Source organism: Sturnira hondurensis, unplaced genomic scaffold (genome assembly GCF_014824575.4).
Source record: "Sturnira hondurensis isolate 20B ecotype Veracruz unplaced genomic scaffold, ASM1482457v3 Scaffold0012488, whole genome shotgun sequence".
NCBI lineage: Eukaryota > Metazoa > Chordata > Mammalia > Chiroptera > Phyllostomidae > Sturnira > Sturnira hondurensis.
In genome coordinates this window covers 3,857,221-3,878,553 of record NW_028085119.1, presented here as the reverse complement: position 1 = coordinate 3,878,553, position 21,333 = coordinate 3,857,221, and the positions used below count along the sequence as shown (strand labels likewise).

General features: G+C 40.9%; 1 protein-coding gene across 11 annotated transcripts in view; it reads right to left on the bottom strand.

Annotated features, from left to right (window-relative positions):
* Positions 1-21,333, bottom strand: part of CACNB2 (calcium voltage-gated channel auxiliary subunit beta 2) — a 336,710-nt gene that overhangs the window by 313,814 nt on the left and 1,563 nt on the right. For all 11 annotated transcript variants that reach the window (XM_037060790.1, XM_037060793.1, XM_037060789.1 and 8 more), the window contains exon 2: positions 12,750-12,842. In XM_037060790.1, coding sequence (XP_036916685.1) covers positions 12,750-12,842 — 93 coding nt within the window. The remainder of the gene's footprint in view (positions 1-12,749; positions 12,843-21,333) is intronic.

Here is a 21,333-nt window from a genome sequence, read left to right as displayed (position 1 = left end):
GGAAACCCAGAACACAGTGGCATGTGTACCTAAGAGTCAACATGGCAGCAGAAGGAGGTGCTGACCTGCCAGTCTAGCCTGGGAAGCAACGGGACTGACTGGGGAGCTGAACCATTCCAGAGTACATGGAAGTTTAGGTCCGGAGATTTAGATGGAGAAAAGGCAGAGACTAGCTCTGTTCACTGGGATCTACCACATAGATGTGCAGGTCCGAGTACTTTGCAGGACCAGTGAGTCCTGGAAGCCGTTGTGGCCAGGAGGCAAGGACCAGGCCCCATGTCCCGCATGACAAAGCCCCCTCATGGTGGACCACAGCAGCTGGCAGCAGCTAGCTCCCCATGCAGAAAGGGGTGGTGGCAGCGCCAGCCACAAGCGTGGACTCCAGGAAGGAGCCTGAGGCCCGACAGTGGCCGGGAAGAAGCTGAGGTGCTGGAGTGCTTGTGCTGTGGGCACCTGTGCTTCCCAAAGGATGGTATTGTCATGGGGGAAGGAACTCTGGGCGCGTTCTTGGGCTGCTCTGGCAGAGAATGGCCGAACTTTGTCCTCTGGGTGTTCTGGAGGGATGGACTCTGGGACAGAAGCCTGCCATTCTTCCCAACTGTGCAGCTTTTGAATAAAGACCTCTTTCCTTTTTCACAAAACTTCTGTCTTCAGAATTTGCCTATGGGTGGTGGACAGACTAACCCCACTTTCTTTTGGGTGACATTTTCTCCCACCTCCAGAGTGAGCACATGGCTGTCTCTGGCTCATCAGTGAACTGCAGGACACCAGCCTGAGGTGTTAGTTCATGGCTGTGCAGTCATTCATTCAGGGTCAATGAGAGGCAATGCAACATGAACTTGGAGAGATACACACCTAAAGCTGTTGGGAACCTTCTTGCCACCACCTGGAGCTGAGAATGAAGCAAACATGAGAGAGACTAGTGGCCAGAGACAGAAAGAAACCAGCTGCACACGACACGTGAGCCATTCCAGTCACTGACACCTGGGCTTTACTGTTAAATGAACCTCCAAATTTCCTTTTTGCTTAAGCCAGCCTGAGGCATGTCTGCGATCTCCTGTAACAGAATTCTAACTGATATATGCTGCTTTCCTTCTTTTTCTTTCTTTCTTTTTTTTTAAAGATCAGCATAGGGAAATTGGAACAGTGAAATGAACAACTAGGAAAGTTGGTTTCATAAATGTAGGTGACAAATAAGAAGACAAACACTGTGACCCAAGAAGTAAAATTTTCCAAAATGTTAATCTATACTTTGTTATATAAAATATTCACCTTATAAAATATAAACACTTGAGCAAAAGCCTCAAAGCGATTGAGTGAATTACTCTAAATTGTAGTTGAACTCACGAGATTTATTCAGAAGGAAGTACTTATCGTACAATTATACCTTTTATCACTAATTCTGTATATTTTATTTTTAAATGTAAATAGATCTGGGGAGTAGAATCATGATACCAAGTAATTCAGATTTGAATTGTCTTGATTTTTTAAGATTTGTCACTGCTAATTTATAATAAAAATACTTATAACCGTTATGTTAGATGGCATATTATCTCTAATGTAATCCATCAAAGAAAATGTGCATACATTTATACATATATAGGATGGGTTTATACATATAGCCTGAGTCTTAAATTAGATAACTTTCCCAATAGATAACTTTTTATCTAAAATCTAAAATGAGACACAACACTTTTGACCCACAAACCTACAACTCTTCAAAGCACAGAAATATAAATATCTATGGTCTAACATGTTTGAAAGAAAATAAGGCGGCACACAGCATTTGCTAATAAACATACTGTCCTTTAAAATGACTCAACCAAGAAAGCGAGCTATGAAAGGAAACCCTTAGTTGAGTAGACCCTGAAAAACTCACTCAAAACGTGGGACAGAAATGGCCCTGACAAGAAGAGCCAGGCGACACACAGGTACCACAGGGACACAGGCACAGGGTTGCTGCTTCTCCACATTTCCATTTTAGACACCTGTCTGGCCTCGTCTCCCACCAGCCCAGCCACCAGCCACCACAGAGGGAACATGACCCTTTCAATCTCTCTTCCTACAGTGGCACAGCACCAGGGCTGTGTCTGACTCAGCCCTTCCCGGTGTCTTCTCTGCAGACATGCCTCCCCACCCATCCGTCCCCAGCTCAGGTACAACCTCCTTTGGGACATCCTCGCCTTTCCCCAGGGTAGAACCATTCAGTCCTTTCCCTGTGTACGTACCGTATTTCACACTCATTTCTATTACACAACTCATCACGGTGGACTTTAAAGCACTATACATTTAATACTTTAATATTTTGGACCATCAAACTTGTCTTTTTAATTGAGATATAATTGACATACAGCATTGGACTTGTTTTATGTGCACAACCCAATGAGGTGACACACGGACACACCGGGAAGGGATCATCGCGATAACATGCATCACCACATGCAGCTGCTAATTATTTAGCATTATTTTATCTGCTAATTTATTTAGCAGATCTTAGAAGTTCTAAGATCTCTTCTGTTAGCAGCTTTCGAATCTACAACATGATACTGTTCACTGTAGTTGCCATGTTGTGTATTACATGCCCAGGACTCATTTATCTTAAAACTGACAAGAACCTTGTTATTTTACTTTCTCTCTGGCCCCGTGCCTGGCAAAGGCACCCCACGAGTTGGTGAATACATGAGTAAACGAGGATCAGCTGAGAGAACTGAGTACAAACAAAGTCTAGCAGAGTCAGAAAGTACAAGCACACTTGGCCTGTTTCCAAGGTAGTTTTCATACATACACAAACAAATGGTCAGGGAAATTGTTTCACAATAGACACCTTCAAATCCTGAACCCAGAGCGCTTTTCTGCTTTGAATAAAAATGACTAAACATGCGCGGTCCTGAAACAACTGTGTTTGAAAATCAGGCTATATGCAACCTTATTTTTTTACATCATTAAAATACCGTTTACCACATTCATAGTAGATGCCACATCTTCAGGATGCTGATGCTCGCTCTGTAAACTGCCACAGAGACAAACTGTGGAAAATGCTAATCAGACTGTTTTGACCTGTTTTATGAGAATATGATAAACATCCCCCCCACCAAAGCCCATCAGCATGCAGAGTTATCTAACAAATACTAAGCGATTCTTCTTCCAAAATGGGGTAATTAGGTAGGGTGAAGGGCAGTGTCTCTTGGTAACCAAATAACCTCATTTTCTCAAACAACTCTTCTCCCTCAAACAAAGGGCCCGAGGCAGAGAGAGAGAGAAAGGCGGATTTTCAACTTATATGACCACTAATGACGACTTCACTCAAGGGCAAACCACTGTGAGTCAGCAGCACCAGTTCAAAGTGGGTCGCATAAACTTACTGACAAAGCCGCACTAGGACATTAAGATAAGCAGCTGGTTGGGGCTATAAACCCTCCAACCTCCTGCAACTTCACCTCCCTGAGGAAAACCTACTTATATTGAGCTCGTACATGGTTTTATTTTGCCAGCTAAGAAAAAAATGAAAAGATCTTTTTTTTCAATGCTAAAGTCTGTAATAAGGTGGTTGGCAGAAAAGACCAACCTTTGCCACCCAATTTTGTTCTATCAGGCCCTCCAGGCCCTGAAACATCTCTGAGGAGCCAAGCAGACTGGGCCACCTGAGGACTCTCTGACGGTGTGAAATGACCCTTCAGCGTTCCTCTGTGGGGCAGACATCTGCCAAGCACTCCCTTCTAACCCTGCCCTGGGGTCCCCACCCCTGCCCCGGGGTCCTGGTCTCTCTCACAGAGCTTCTGCTCACTCCCATCCCCCTCCTCCTTCCTTCTGCTGCAAACTATTTTAAAATATTTAGAATCTGTAGAAAAATTAAAGAATGGTACAATCAATACCTGTATAAACTCCACTCATTCCCTGTGAATGTCTCTCTTCCTTTATGTATTCAGTACTAGCCAGGTGACCCTCCTCATTCTTCCATGGTGGTGCTAGAGCCTTCCCTAAGGCCAGCTCAGCTCTGGGGACCCAGCCCTTTGCCCAGCTTTTGCCAGAGTCCTAGCTCAGTTGGCTAGACCCTCTGTATTATAACCCCCAGACATGGTCACTGGCTTTGGCCTAGTGACCCAAAGCACCCTACCACCTTCCTCAGATCTTGCGTATCATCACCATGTGTAGTCTCTCATTGCCCAGCAAACACCTCAACATTCCCAAGTATACCAGTTTGGTCTAATAAATATCGTGTACTTTTATGTGTATGAACTTGGGCAAATGAATTAGCGTACCTAGGCCTCCATTTAAGATCTGTTAAATTGGGATATTAATAGTACCCATCCCAGTGACTTATGGTAAGGATGAAATAAAGTGCTTGCCAGTGTGACTGGCACGTTGTCAGCATTTAATAAATGTTAGCTGTCACTATCATCATCAGTTGAGTGCATTCTTTGACAGTGATTTATTTCCTAACTAGCCAGTCCATCGGTGCATCCTTTCAAACCTCTCATCACCCCAGGATGCCGCAGCAAAACCCCTCACAGGATGGAGGCTCCCAGTGACCTGGTGCCTACCCTCCCACCCCCACCAACACTTCCGTCCGCCCTCATCTCCCAGCCCTCTCTCCGCACACCCTGATTCCACATACACAGCTCTTGACCATCCCAGGAACACACTGTGTACTTCCTTTCCAATTTTACATTATTCTTAACTTAAAATTTTAATTAAAAAACATTAAATTTAAAATTATTCTTGGGGTCAATGCTCAGATGCTTTCTATTCTTACCATTCAGAATAAAACATCCCTTCCTCAGGGCTCACAGAGGACTTCCTTGCTTCCTCTACTAGAACTCATGCATCCTTCACAAATGGCGGTCCACAGGTCAGTATGCCATGCCTTGGTTTGCAACTTCCCTAGTAGCTGCTTCTTATCTAGTATTTTCTTTATCACCCAGTCTGCCCCTTTGATCCTGTCCAGGTAGTAATAGTGCCTAATCATGAGCGAGCATTAGAACTGCTTAGGAATTGTTTCCAAAATGCACATGCCCAGCCCTCTGATGCTAACAACACACTTAACTGTCCAATTTTCACTAGAGCTTTGCCCTGGATGCCTTAACCACACGCTGCCTAGTACAGGAATGTTCCTTGAAAGACAACCTTAGAAAGTAAATAACGTTCTTCTGTCTGATCCTCACGTTGGTGAACCAGTAAGCATCATCAAATAAGTCAGCAAGAGATGACATATAATCTTTGATTTTCTCCCCACGAGTAGCTAATACAGAATAGGGAATTCTGATCCACCCTGTGGCTTTTCTCCTTGCCACAGCTCTCCTTAAAATTGTCAGAGTGAAACATTAAGTAAGCATCCTAATTCCTCATTCTCCTTGGTATTAAATGTCTACAAGCTTGAAGTAATAACTGTAAGAACTCAAGAGCGTAAATAATTCTTTGTGAGAAACGTCAGTATAAAAATTCTTTTTAAATAATAGCTTAAATCTTGACACTTACTGAAGGACACTTTGGTTTCAGACTTTTAGCCTCCAGAACTGTGAGCTGGTAAGTGTCTGTTGTCTAAGCCACCCACTCTGTGGTATTTGCTATGGTAGCTCTATAAATGCAATACACAATCTCTGTTATTTTGCTTTTTTTAACTTCACTTTTTAAAGGTTTATTTATTTCTTTTTAGAAAGAGGGGAAAGGAGGGAGAAAGAGAGGAAGAAAAACATGGCTGTATGAGAGAAACATTCATCGGCTGCATCTCACATGCTCCCTACTGGGGACCTGGCCAGCAACCCAGGCATGTGCCCTGACTGGGAATCGAACCAGCAACCTTTAGGCTTGCAGGTCAGCACTGAATTCACTGAGCCACACCAGTCAGGGCTGTTATTTTTCTCTCAAATGAAAAGTTTTCCTCTTTATTTTAATTATAGGGATTGTTTTTTTTTAAAAATGGCAATTTTCCAGTTTTCAAATATAGCATCCACATCAAAGAGTAATCAGCACATCTTTCTGTGGGAGTAAATAGCCAGATAGAAGTAAACTTCAGGTCACACCTACATGCAAAAAACCCTGCGCTCAAGGAAAACATTACTTTCTGAGAAAGAAAAACTAGTGAGGTCACAATGCATAGACTCTCAGAGAGGATGGAGTCAATGCAAAGTGTCCTCGTCAGAAGTCCCAATAATCAAGCTGTCCCCTGGGCTCTCCTGTCACCAGGAAAAGCTAGAACTTTTCTACATATACTAAGGCCACAAAGAAATATGAAGGGAGATATAAAGCCCTGAGCCAAGATAATCCTCTAAAACTTGGTGACTTGGTGACGGTTTGGAGGGATGACACAGATCGTGAGATGGTGGCAGGAGACAGAGACTTCCTAAAGAGCTCTAACTACATTTTCCCAATTAAGAGTCAATGGAAAACTCCGAAGAGATTCTCCCCTCCTTTTGTGATCACCTTCCCATTGTTTTCTTCCTTCTGTCCCTAACTGTAAACTAAGCAGAGGGTGAAAGGGACCAGGATAAGGTGGGGGGAGGGGTGGGCTCCGATCCTTCCCTCCACCTCAGGTCTTTGTAATAAACACACAGGCTGGGGCAGGAACGTGGAATAATGACAAGGCAACAGTGGAAGGCTTCCTTGTTGAACTGAACCATCTCTCGCAATATTTGTGAGACATATAACTAATATCTCAAAAAGGGCTTCTTTAGCATTTGATAATCATCAACCATGAAGATTTCCAGAAACAAATCAATAAGGAGAGAAGCGGACATCGTATACACCTATAAAAGAATGGGGAAGAAAGAACCATTCCTTGGTTGGACCAGACTACTACTCAGGTTCATTGCCCATGAAGACCTGAGCCCATGAATAATTAACCATAAGCTAAGTAACTGATCTTCAGCAATCCTCCTTAAAGTTTAGGGTTCACCTGAAACATGGACTTGTTATAAATCCGGTGTTTAATGAAACTCCATTTTCTTAGTCATAGTGCACAGTCCATATTAGGGCACATTTAAACTTTCAATTAATCTAGTGGGGCTAATTCAGCCTGTAACTTCGAAGACTTTGCACAGACTGGCCCAAACGGAACATGAATAACAATGGGAGAAAATGGGGCAGGAATGGAAAGTATGTTATAATTTGAAACATATCTGAGAGTACAAGAAACTAAGAATCCCTGCAGATATAATTATGAGTTTTAAAGTGCTATATGTATATCAGTGGAAAAAAGATATGCAAAGATAAAAAGTGCCCCAATCCACAATAATTATTATAATAATTAAAGACCCTAATCAAACCTAGTTTATAAGGTAGGTGTTTATAGGTAAACAAAACAAAAACCTCAAGAAAGACTTTGTAAAGCAAATTATATGAAGTTTAAAATCTAATTTTTAATACTTTCTAAAGTGCATGTCTCCTAAAACATAAACATTCCCAGCAGTATATACATTTATACTATAGAAAGAACAAGGAGATTCTTTATTGCAAAGCTCAATATTTTTATATTAATATATTTAAGAAGAGTTCTTAAGAGGTCTCCGAACAGATTCTACCATTCACAAAATCCACGAGAATGCCTAATAAGATAGAAAGACATTTATAGGAAATCAGGGTAGCAATAAATCTGCTGCATTATTATTTATAGTTGTGTTTGTGACGAGTGCAGCATTACAAGGCAACAAGCTAAGATTTAAGGGCTGAAAGATTTATCCAGTTTTAAACATATCAGTCTGCACAGGCCTGGCGTCTGTAATCATTATCTCAGTTTAATCTGTCTTTGCAAAACAAAACTAAAAAATAGACTGTGTCTCTGTGATTAATCATTTGTACTTAAAGCCAAATTGAACTAATAAAAGGTCCAAAAAAGCAGCACCAAGAACACGGTACTGGAAGAAGATGGAATTTGTTTAGAATACCATGTTCTGACAGTGTCATGCAACCTTCTGTTAAATACTTTGTTCAATCCATTTTGCCACCTCCGTTGGTATTCTGGAAGCCCTTAGACGCTGCAAGATCACTGCATTGCAAGCACAACATATGTGGTGGGCAAAAACCCCCAGATCAGTTGCAGAGTAGTTCCGTGAGCCCCCCAAATACTGCCACTTGAAAATTCCTAAAAGAAGGGTCCACTCCTAAGGCTCAACTTTCTGCACAAAAGACACCCGTTGGCATGACAGGGTGACCCATAAACTTTATCCAGTGAATAGGTGCACAAGTCCTGGCCACACATGGCAGAGCACATAGCAGCCCTCAGATGACAGCACACTCTGAATGAAAGGCACCATTCCGTGGAGTCATTGAAATGAAGCAAACTGGCAGTCGTCCCCCTTAGTATTTGCTGTCCATTTTAGGAATACTGCCAGGTACATAAATGTAGCCAGGGAGAACACATATCTTTAAGAAAATGAATAAACTATAAGAAAAAAACAGTGAGAGAGGAGTGGGGGGAGAGAGAAGGGATGGGAGGGGGCGGGAGGGGGCAAGTGGTGTGGGGGGGTTGGGGGGGAGGAGAGTGACTACGAGAGAAGAAAAGCAAACTGGGCTGATTAAACAATTACAAACACGCCCCTTCACATCCCCCACAAGCTGCTTTAACTTTGAAGACCGGTACTTATTTGCAGATGTACATAGTTTTCTCTGACCTTGGCGGCATCAGAGAATTTATAGAGCTAGCAGTTCTTGCACAATCTCTCGAAAAGAACAGCAGGCCGTTCTATCCTTCAGTGCCAGGCAGGCCTTGTTACTCCTACCCGCCAATTTTTCTTGCAGTAAATCAACTTACTTAGTTAGGTTCTGGTGCTAAAATAAACTATTAGTTCCCTTATACTCTTTCTCTCCTTACACCTCCTTTTCAGACAACAGGCCTTTTTCTTAAATGAAGTAGGAGGAAAGAGCTCAATTATATGAAAACTTAAGTATCTTAATAGACTATAAACTTATACAAGGTATTAAATGCAAAATATTTTAAGAATGATAGCTTTTCTACATTTATTATTATGATAAATGAAGTTCTCTTCTTTTAATGCATCTATTCACAGTACAGAGCCAAAGAGTACAGAGTTTGTATATAAGAATCTAAGACAATCTTGGTGTCTTAATTATATTAATAATTCCAAGATAACTATAGCCTATGTATTAAATACCTTTACACAGGTGGCAAACACAAGGCCCACAGGCTGAATCTGGCCCTCCACCTGTCTTAGCCCGCCCGGCACACTGCAAGACTGATGTACGCTGGGCGAAAGTGAGTTTGACACTCCTGTTTTAGTACATAATTTAATAGAACAATAGTCTTCATCAATTCTACGTAGGGTGCCTAGATGTTGCATTGAACACTTCCTGCCCCTTACTAACTTAAACTTAAAATGTCTATTCATAAAGCAAAGTCCTAATAAACTGAAAATCCATTTCTAAAGGGGCCTCATGTAACACCAGCTGCTCTGTGTGCACCTGACTTTACCCAGATTCACAGCACAGGAGCTTCATGGGCCCCATCCACAGCCATCAGCCTCAGCTGGACTCCAAAACGAGCCAGCGTGGCGCTGCAGGAGATTCAGACTTGAGTTCACCTCCAAGTGAAAAAGAAAAAAAAGACTTTAAGGATCCAAAAAAAGTATGTGTTTCTTTTACTTCTGTGGGGAGAATGAAAAAATAAAGTTGTTTCCAATTCTTCAGATTGCCAATGAGAGCGACACGGGACGCTGGGATGGTGACGCCAAGGGGGCGTCTGAGAAACTTCCGATGGAAGAATGGAATGATGCTGGGTCGTTTGCTTTGGACTTTGGGGCTTTTTTGTTTGTTTGTTTTCTTTTTTGTTTGGTTTGATATAGTGACACCTAGGGAAAATTTACAATGTTAAAGATATCCCCACCTTCCTATTAGTAAGAAAGTGAAAAGAAGACTTTCTTTGAATGCATTCACCCTAAAAACGCCGGCAGGAGTCCCTGAGCAAGTCCTCCTTAGCTGGGTGGTTTGCATGGAACATGGAGGGAAAATAGCACAGACACACCTCCTCACCTTGTGTTCTTTGCTCTACTGAATCTCACAGATGTGAGTCTTACACATTGAGGGCAAGACCCTCCAGCAGCAGAAAGATGACAACTGACTTTATCACAGTGGTCTGGACCTGAACCCCAATATATTCAAAGCTCATCTGTATGCTAACACAAACCACTGGTTGAATAAAACATCTATTTATGATTTTAAAAACACTCAAAAGAGGTTCTTTTAAATTCTTTAATCTAACATATACTTATTGTTATTATCTACTGTGCATTTCTGCAAATAATCTGACAAAACCACAATCTAGTATATATTTAGCTCTATCATGATAACTTTTGCCTATTTTGAAGTGGTAGCAAAACATGAGTGCCACTTGAACAGAACAGAGACTCAATTACCAAGGTAAAATCCAGTGTTTAACGCACCCAAAGATGACACTGGCTTTCTTCTGTGATAGAAGCAAGATGGCACTTCAGGGACCTGATGCCTGTGTTACCGTTCCCCCAAATCCCTGCCATGACCAGCACCTTCTTCTACTGAGATTCAGAGACGGGCCTTTAGGATAGATTCTTTCTTGTCTTCTTATGTGCTCACGCATGCTTTTGCAATCTACATTAAGTAGTTTAACAGCTCTCTTCATCATGTACAACTGTGTTTCAAGCACAGAATCTCACATACATCACCAAGAATGCAGTGTCAAAGGACGTGATTACGAGGACAAATATATTCCAGTTCACTTATTCGCAGCATGGCGAACCCTCTAGCCTTTCCGACCAAGTTCTCAAAACTCCATCTAAGGGGCCCTCAGTATGGCTCAGTTGGTTGGGTGTTGTCTGGCAAAGTGGAAGGTCACCAGTTCAATTCCTGGCAGCCATTAATCGATGTTTCCCTCCCTCTCTTTCTTCCTCACTTCCTCTCTCTAAAAACAAATAAATGAAATCTTTAAAAAACCTCCATGAAAGGGAAATTTAGAGTCAAAGAGACAATCTGGCAACTGCCTTTAAATGACACTTGTATAGAGCTACAATGAGCGGTAATGGACCCTATACTGTTACTTCCTATTCAGAATATCTGGCTCACTTGAAACGTATCACTTTTTCTTTCCAGACAATTGTGACAAGCTACTTGTCATCTCGTGTGGCTTTACTGCAGCTGTTACGCGTCCTAAGAGGCTTGTTCGTTTCTGCTTCAGGTCCTCTGATGTTCAGCCCTGAGATGATGACTCAGAGTTGTGTATTCTAGCTCTGCAGGTTCGATCTCTCTGTACCAGGGGCAGAATAAATATGGATGCTTGAAAAGGAAAAGGGCTTAGATAACTTTCCTTTAACAGACTCACCTAAGCTAAGTCACCATCTCCCACGGCCATTCCTTCATCCTCAGGACAGCAATGCCAGAACTCTGCCCATGAGGACATGAGGCCAGTGCACACACCTTCAGCTCCCTCACACCCTTCTCGGCTCCATTAGGGCATCTCTCCAGGCCTGGGCCTCACTTGGCTTCGACTTCCTTTTTCTTTCTAAATCTTTCTTAGCAAGAAAAAACGCTGCTCTGTCTTCACCAACTGTTTTTTTCTAAGCACTGAAACAATTCCCAACTGGCACGGATCACAACCAAGCTTTGCCAGTTGCCCATAAATTGTTCAGGCATACCTTTTGGTGCACCTCACACTGCAAGAAGGGCACTGGGGGCTGAAGCAGGATCATCCTCTGTCTGCGCCTGGAAAGTGGAAGGAGGCAGCCACCAGCCAAGCAGAAAAGCCGCATAGATCCAGCAGGTGAACATGTTTAAGCATAATGGCTGCTAACTCACTGGGGGAGAAACACGGGAAGGGGTACCGGGAGCACTGGGCGACCGGGGGGAGTGGCTTTCTTTCCAAAATAGATGGAGCAGCTTTTTCAGTTGACAACCACTGTTCGGGGAGTGAGCTGTCACTGACAAGAGATCACTGATGGGCACACCAGCCAGAAACTAGTGGTCCCCCCGCCAGGAAAGCAGATTCTCTCTAGAATACTCCACTCCAATTTTGCCTCCACGGACGAGTGTTAAATAGACATGCTCACCTACACCTGACGTGACACTGTAGTCTCCATCGGTAGCCTATTACCCTCAGAGATCTGGCTGCCTGTGTTCCTCCTCCAGTAATTACAGTCCTTTCTGTCAGCATATATATATAATATGAGTGTTTATAAGTTAGGGATCTTGACACTTCCCATTCAGGGGACAGTTCCGAACTGCTAAGCAAGAATATACCACACGCTTCACTGAAAGAAATGCCACATCTCCAAGGGCAGTTTCCATCACATGACAACGATATCTCATGCACTATCCAACCCTAGTGGCCTCTACCATCAAAGCCACGAACAAGTGTCTTTTTTTAGAAGCCAAATGTCAGGTGCGGAAAAGACGGCTCAAGCTAGAGAAATACCAGCATCCCGACTTCATAGGTGATGAGATGAATGCCCACTGCCTGCTCATCCCTGAGAAAACCTCCCAAAATCTGTAACCATTTCTGCTAGAGTTCAGTCATTCTGTCATGGAGAAATCCTTTGCAAGGAATTCTACACTTGTTATTTGCTCAAATTTCAGGAAAGAATGTAATTATTACTGTCCTATTTAAAATTTAAACATTTAAATTATGACATTAAACAGCATGCCTGGACTAAAAGTAAACACAATAAATAATACAATACAAATCTTAAGGATGATGGTATAAAACCATCCTTAAAGCAAATGCAATTCGCCTAAATATACTTCTCCAAAGAAGAACGTAAGAGCCTCCTTACCTGACGAACAAAACTGTTTGAGGTAGTGTCAGAGGACGTGCTTCCATCGGATCCTTTGAATCTGTTTTTCCTTCTAGCTCCTTTTCCATATGACTAAAAAAAGGAGGGAAGTGAGATTATTGTTAGACCCTCTCATAAGAATCTAGGCTTAGTTCTAGAAAATGTCAAAGACCAAAACAAGGAATGAATTGCTATCATGTGGGCATTATTAAGTTATTATCGGAGACATCACAAACCCCTAGTGAGGAGGAAAGAAAAATTGCTAGACGAAGCATTTAATAACCAGTGAATTAAAACAATTCATGTTTTTATCATCTCTTTTGTCAAGAGACAAAAGCCAATAAAGATGAAGTTTTTAAAAATAAGTATTGAAGTGCAGCAGGGGCGGGGCCGCAGCGGTGAGGAGGGAGGAAAGGCAACTGGTCGAAACCCTCACACAGCGTGAAAGCAACAGGGTTATGCAGAATGAAATACTGTTGCCCAGAGGTGGGTGCTGAGCACCCATTTCATGCTTCTTTTCGGGTTTAACTTGTAATGCCACAGCTCATTTATTGGAGCGGTACTTGCAAAAATTGCACGTGGTGGCTGAAGAACATTCTGCAATATGAACTCTGACTGCCTTTCCATTCATATCCTCACACACAGGTCTAGTCAGAACACAAGTGAAGCATGGTGCTAGTTCTCCATACTTCTGGATGGAGACATTGCTTTGAGAGATGCTGAAATAACTGTGTAAGTGGTGGCGAATCAAATGAAATTAAAATACTTTGTAAGATGTTCTGGCTCATGGTTGCAATGTTTAAATGCGACGTGAAAATCTTGCTCTTTAACAACCTAGTGATTTTTCTGAGAAGGCAAGAAAAATCAATTTTATGAAATAATAATATTGAAAAAATAAGCCTTTAAGAACAGGACATTAAAGGTAAGACAATTTGTTTCAGTAACAGAATTGGGCCAAACACAGACATATTGGGTTGGCCAAAAAGTCTGTATGTTTTTTTTCTGTAAAATAAAAGACGTTTTTCATTTTCACCAATAATTTTATTGATTTGGATATTTTGAGTATGTCAGCTGTCTCCCACATGGTGTAAGGTTGACTGTTCTCAATTAATGTCTTGATTGGGTCGCTATCAACGTCAACTCACCCACCCAGCTGTGGAACATCGTCCAGTGAGAAATCTCCAACATGAAACTTCACAAAACGCTTTTGACATGTTCCATCAGTCACAGCATCTTCTCCATACACTGTACAAATCTTTTTATTGCATTTCAGTTGTGTTCTTACGTTTCTTGAAATAATAAAGCATAACAAGCCAAAATGTTGCATATTTTCTTCCATTTTCCATATTAGAATGGCTACAAAAAATTCACCAATTTTGACAATTGTTTAATGCACACTGGTATGACAGCTGCCACAGTACAATCTAACAAATTGTTTTCTATGATGTTAAAGAAAATTAAGCACAGCTAGAGCCATCTGATGGAAAAAAACAAAACAAATCAACTTTGTGGCCAACCCAATGTACAAATGAACTTCCTCTTACTACTGGATCCACAGTTTATACTGAGAGCACCGAGAATCAACTAACGTGACTGTGATACTGAATATTTAAATCTCGAGGAAAATAGCTCATCACAGATGAACTTACTTTGAATAGTGAACATTAAAATATAAGTGAAAGATAGCCCACCATTGAGCTTTATAGTTTACATACACATAGGCTGGGCTCCCGCTGCGGCAAACCTTGAACACGTTTTCTAACCTGCTCAAGAATCAGTCTTCTCATCCTTAAATGGAGATAGTAACACTTCCCTCTCAGTTATTTTAAGTATTAAACAAAATAAGATACTCGATGGTATTTAGTAGAAGACCTGGCACATGGTAAGGACTCAATATAAGATAAAAAAAACTGATACCCACATTAGGACTCATGGTAGGGGAAAACTGGGCTGAAGTGTAATGTGTTTAGAATAATTAAGTTCACAGAGATTTCATTAGATTATCAGAATGTGCAAAATTTACATTTTCAAAATCACCATGTTCAGGTTTTAAAAACGTTGCTCTTTTTTATTTTATATATTCATATGGTTTTCATTAAAGTGGAAATATAAACCATAATACACGTAGCACTTAGGCAAGCTGAAATCCATTACAGTACAAACATTTGTGTTATGAGTAAGTAAGATGCATTTGCAATCAGCAAGAGGGTGGGATAATCTTAAAGCAAAAAATTTTCTTAAATGTATTTGTTCTCTTCCAAGTATCTAAGGGATTTATATAATACAAATGTGTTTCCATGGCATTTAATTACCTCTCAACTTCATAAAAGGGAAGATCGTCTGGGCTGGGCTTTCATAATGTATTATACAAGGTTCTCCTCACTTAACAGCTTATTCTTCTTACTTGTATAAACATTTTTCAGTAAACTGTTGAAAAATAACATTCTTTCAACAATGTTCTTCCTTTTCCAATTATTATGTAAAGGTTTGGACAGAAGTTTCTTCCAAGTCCTAACAATGTTAAAATAAAGTATGAAAGTTTCCTTAAAATTAAAAAAATATACATTATTCTATATGCAAAGATACTTGTGACCTGAAAAATGCTTTCAGGAGGATATATGTCAAATATACTCTTTTTCTTCATGAGGAGCATAAATTATCTTTGAGAAAATACAACCGCATCCCAATATGAAGTGTCCTTCCAGGACCGTGTTGAAAGGGGTGGAAAGGGCATCTCTGACATTCTACTGTCGTTCGTTCCAGATTTCTAATGATAAGTGCATTGTATGGGTCAGCTGCTGGGGTGAGCAAGCCTTCTTGTGCCGTGCACAGTCTCACAACAGGAGAACCACACAGTGTTTGAGGCATCAGTCACAGAGAGGCTGCAGTTCCCTGCGAGAAATTAAATGAATTTTTTAAAATCACACTAATTTGTCTAGGCTCCTGAGAATACTGTTCACAAATGTTATTTCAGGTATACTCAGCTATCCATGTAACGTATTTACATTGGATTATGACAGATTTCAACTGTACAAAGATACAGTTTGCACATGGGCACACACACACAAAGTCATGGTACACTGAATCTCCTGCATACTGGTGATAGTTTTTAAAAATATATATTGTCCTTTAATCATTTAAATTTATGAGGGATGATTTATTCAGACAAGATCAGGTGTGTTCAGGGTGGGTGGTATGGCCATAAATGATTCATACAAGTTACTAATTTTTCATGCCTTAATAGAGTTATAAAAAATTCCTATTCATTATAGATTATATTTATTAAAAACCAAAATAAATAGATATTCTTAATTTCACTTCTATTCTCCTCTTTCACTAATTTCAGCAGTAATTTCCCTTCTACTGTCTTCTCTTTTTATTTTTAACTGTAGAGTCACTACTCAATGACTAATTATTTTTAATAAAAATATCCAGGGTCCAAAAAAAGAATTAAACATCTTCTGGAATACATGTGAATGTTCCAGGAAATGGTATTAACATGGTTGAAGAGTACATTTTTTATGTACTTTTAAAATATTAGTGAACATTTATGCTGCCGTTAAAATGAAGTTTCCTTTAATCCAATGCATATTTAAAATTAAGTCCATTTTGCTGGAATGATTTATTTTGTAGTTACTCTAAATCTTTGAAAATAAGGATGAGTGTTAAATCTGAAGAACTTTCAAAGAAAAAAAAAGTAAAGGCGAAACCTCCTCTAAATGGAAAAAGACTGGAAAGAAGTATAGTTTTTAGTTAAGGTGCTATTTCAAATGCAGCTACTTTAATGATCAGTGGCTTTTAAAAATATTTTTAGCAACACCAAATATATGAACATCTGATACACGAAATAGTTAACAATCAGAGTCACCCAGGTTTCAAGAAATAAAAGGGAAAGAAAGAAAGGGTTTCGCAAGAGTGAAATGCGTAACCCACGGTACTCTCCCTAACACTTGCAGACCTCTGAGTCCTTCCTGAAGCACAGACCAAAGAGTCAGTAACCTCCACTAATTGCCTACTAGTTACATGCTGCTCAATAAAAACAAATTATCACCACAGCAAAAAAGAAAACTGTGTAGCTAAATTCCTTTACTTCTAAAATACCAACCAAGCTAAGATTTCAGAAATTTAAAAAATTAAGAAATGTCCACCAATACATAAATGACATGTTAAAAAGATATCCAACATTCATCATATAAATGAACACCTTTGTTGATACAAAGTAACTTTTAAAACTGAACTGTAGGCTCAAAATCAGCAGTAAATATTCACATTTTTGGCAGGTAGCTGAAATCCAATTTCTCTACGATCCCAAGTAGACAGCAGTAGTTAACTGCAGAAGTGGTCTCTTAAGTGGCCATCAGGTACACCCAAGGCTGGCCTGGCAGCCCCTGGGGCAGCTTTGGGAATGCTGCCACCTCTGTGATTGATGGATTCGGTAACCGTTCTCCTAGCTGCAAACTGCTCCCCGTGAGCATAAAGCTGATGTCTAAAATTAGGATTATCCCTCTCGATCAGCATTCTTTGATATGTCTTTCTTTGAACTGAAGACTTCCCTCATCTTATGGTCCAAAGCAAACAAAGCCAAAACATAGGGGAATAAGACATGAAATTTCATTTACAAATCGTTTAGTAAAAATAAGGTTGCCAGACCCTCTACTAGGAGAGAAGTGTAACTCCTCAGAAAGAGGGAAACACATCGTTTTCCATATGGATCAGCTTACCCCAAAGCAGAAAGGAATCAAGAGGCAGCATAGAGCCCTGGCTGGGTGGGTCAGATGGTGGGAGCACCACCCGTTCACCAAAAGGTTGAAGGGTCATCCCTGGTCAGGGCGAGGGTAGGAGGGACATGGCTGACCCATGACAGAGTTTCCCTCTCACATTGGTGTTTCTCTTTCTCTCAAATAAAAAAAAAAAAACATATTCTCAGGTGAAGATCTTTTTAAAAAAGAGGCAGCATACACAAAGGTTTTTTCTGGTCTGGCAGGTAGAAAAGGGAAGAGGGGTGAGGTCAGGAAGCAGAAAAACGCCTAAGGGGGACATGCAGGGGCAGGGAGGGCTGGCGATGGCCAGGTGCCAACCTGGCCCTTGTCACAGTCTGCCTCCAGCCGGGCTTGGAAAGTGGGCCCTAAGACAGGCCCACTTACTTGAAGTGGTGTTATAATTAATGTTAACTCCCTATAATTGTGAAAGTAAGTATATTATTTGCAAGATATACATATGTCCCATGGTCCCAAAATTAAAGAGTGACCCTACTTTCTACAGGGTTAACATATTTTGTTCAGTCTTTCTTGAAAGGACCAAGGCTAACATACTGTATAATTTTTTTAAAAATTAAATGCAGCAACAGGTAAACTACGTCTTCACATAAAAAGAAAGAAGAAAAGAAAAACATGAAACTACAAGATTGACTAAATCTCAAATCACGCAGATAGTCAGATATCATATTTTGCATTTTAAAATACACTCAGAAAGTCTCATTGGCACCATTTTAAATCTTGTTCATGTGACACCAGAACAAAAATGCCATTCAAGACACAACTGGCAGGGGTGAGGAGTGAGGCTTTGAGCAAAACATAAAACACGGGACCACAACCATTATGTTGGGAGACTGCAGAAGGCTGTTACACCTCAGACTTCCGAATGTTTCTGGCAAACGGTGTGGACACGGTGTGAGAGCCACAGAGGAAGGAGTAGCCGCTGCTTTTTTCAGATAAAGCTCCCTGCCGCGGGGTCAGGGTGTTGCCGTTACCAGACTGCATCACTACAACATGCTTGAAAGCATCTGGCGAACTCAGCTGGGTTGGAAGCGGCTGGGCTCTGTTGCTAGGAGCAAAACAAACAGGCCCTCTGGTCACTGTCTGTTCATTTTCAGGTGTGACTGGAGGTGCCGGCTCCAATCTCGTTGAGGCCTGAAGTGCTGAGATGCTGCTCTGGTTTCTCGTCTACTTCCTCCTCTGTCGCCACTCTGCTCTCAGCCCCTTTCATCTGCTGCCCATCCACCCGGCCTTCATACATGATTTAGTTAATTCCCTGGAGAATTACCAGGGCCATAGTTTAAAATAACGTCGTCCAAAAGAAATGTAACACATGGTACATATGTACTTGAAATTCTCTACTAGCCACATTAAAAACTCAATGACAACAAGTGCAATTAATTGTAATGATATATTCTACTTAACTCAATACATATACAAAATAGTATCATTGCAACATGTAATCAATATAAAAAATTTTAACAAGATGGTGAATATTCTTTATTTTATATTGAGTCTCTGAAGTATGAAGTCTGGTGGGTTGCACTTGTCTGTTTAGACGAGCCACATTTCAAGTGCTCAGAAGCCACATGTGGCTAGTGGCTACTGTAGTGGACAGCACCAATTTGGAGCTTTGGAGGGACAGTCCAAAATTAGCACCTTGACTTTGAAGGTAGACTTCAGGCAAGTTTGCAGTGAAACTGTCCAGTGGGTTACAGAGAAAGGGGGCACAATTTGCTTACGTTAGAACGTTCAAGAATTTGCAGTTACTGCAACTCATGTCTAATGTAAGTAATATATCCATTTTGTGTATCACAGTGTGCTGGCGGGAGGGGCTGGAATGTTCGAAGGTGTTGCCGCTCCCCCTGACCAAACCGGGATTATTGACAGAACGAAGGAAAATGAGCAGTCTGTGAATTTAGATCTGTTGCTTTGTTCATGCCAAACTTGCAATATAACCAAGAGGTAAAATAGAAAGGATTCTTTAAAAAAAAAACAATGGCTTAGAGGTACCATTTGCCAAAGAAAATTCTGTTTCTAAGTAAAATTATGATTACTTGATGTCACAAAGAAGGGGATGCTCCCAAGACACCCCCTTACCTCATTCAGTTTCACTGCTGGACTGTCCAGAAAGATGGAAGAGATGCCTTTGCCAAGTGCTCACAGCCCTATGATGCCATGATTTATTAGACAGAAAATAAACAAGGCAGCGTTTCCCTCAAATAATGGGTGTACTATAAACACAATTCAAGGAAATTTGCTTTCGTTTTTGGAAGGTAGAGAAAGCAAGAAGATGGATGCTGGTGAAGCTGAATATTTGCACCTCTTACCTGCTTAGAACACCTATTCTGCCCTCTCTCAAGTATCTATCTGTGCAATTGCTCACCAATTACTGTGGATTGAGTCCTTGCAGTGCCTCGTGAGTAGACTTGTCATACCCATTAACTTTTCTCTCTATTTAGTTTAGGCCTAGAACCTCTTGTCCAAACTGTTCTATTAATTTCCCTTCGCTTAGCTCTACCTCTGGATTCTTCAGGCTCCCCATTACCTTCCAGAACTTTCCCAGGTGACTCTTCAGAATGAGCTGTTACATGGCTCCTTCACTGAATCCCATCCACGGTTCTTTGCTGTTTAATACACTGCAAGTTTCAAAGATTCCAAGATGTGGACTCGAATTGCCTTGTCAGTCTTAAGCCTAACTGTGCCCAATCTGTAACTTTCCACACTCTTTTCAAACTAGAGATTATAAATATGTGCTTTAAGACTTCTAACTTCTGTGACTTTGCTTCCTATATAGTTCATTCCTGACCATCTCTCTGAAAATCTCTGTTGAAATCTAACCCACCCTTTAAGTCTCTTCTCAAACGCCACCTCCTATATGAAGTCCTTACAGGTTATTCCAAATAGAATATTCGTAATCTTTTCTCCTGGAAAACTACATAAGATTCTGGCTTCTCTCACAGACTCATGCCACACTTGCCACACATCTGTCACACTTGCAGCTACTAGAATATTAGTTCTTTTGAAGGCAGAAATTCCCATCCGAATTACTTCCACATTGCAGCTGTACAATAGTTGCTGACTTACTTTTTAAACTATTTAACTACATAAATCAGTAAATAAATTAGTATCTCTTATCGGAATACAGTCATTCTTTCTGTCAGCCCTAACTCTGACCTTCAGAAATTCAGGGACTCTATTTTTATCATAAGAATGAAAAAGATTTTTAAAAAAAATCCCTGAAGGAAGATCAAAGAGAAAAGAAGGTCTAAAAATTCTTTCCTCCATCAATATTTAAGACCTTCTTCCTGGAATAACCATGCTGGAGGTCTATGAGAACATTTCTCACTCTCATCCAACCTGGTAAGTGACTAGCTATTGTAAAATCGGGAGTCTAGAACGAAGAATTCAGGTCCTCTGGCTGCGGCGAGATGTTAACGCAGGTGGTGAGTGACATGTCCCCACTCCGAACAGCCAAAGAGCCCAGGGCAGAATAACACTGTCTTACCTTTGTGAAAGGAATGGATTTCTGACTGTACAAGTTCCTGGGTTCTGCATTCTTCCTCCACCCCGAATCAAAGGGAATTACGTGTTTTAAGATAGCACGTGCATTTCCGAGCGGTAGAAGCAAGTTCAGTAAAGCCCCGTGATTATGCCACTGGAACTACCATTATGAACAGGACCCAAATATCTGGAGCAGCCAATTTCCACCACCTCTGGAAACCACAATAGCAGCAAAACATTTGTCACCTCTATTATGTCTCCCACTCCGCGCCCATCGCTACAGTAGATAAACATGCTAGCATATTCTCGTGTACTTATGTAAATAT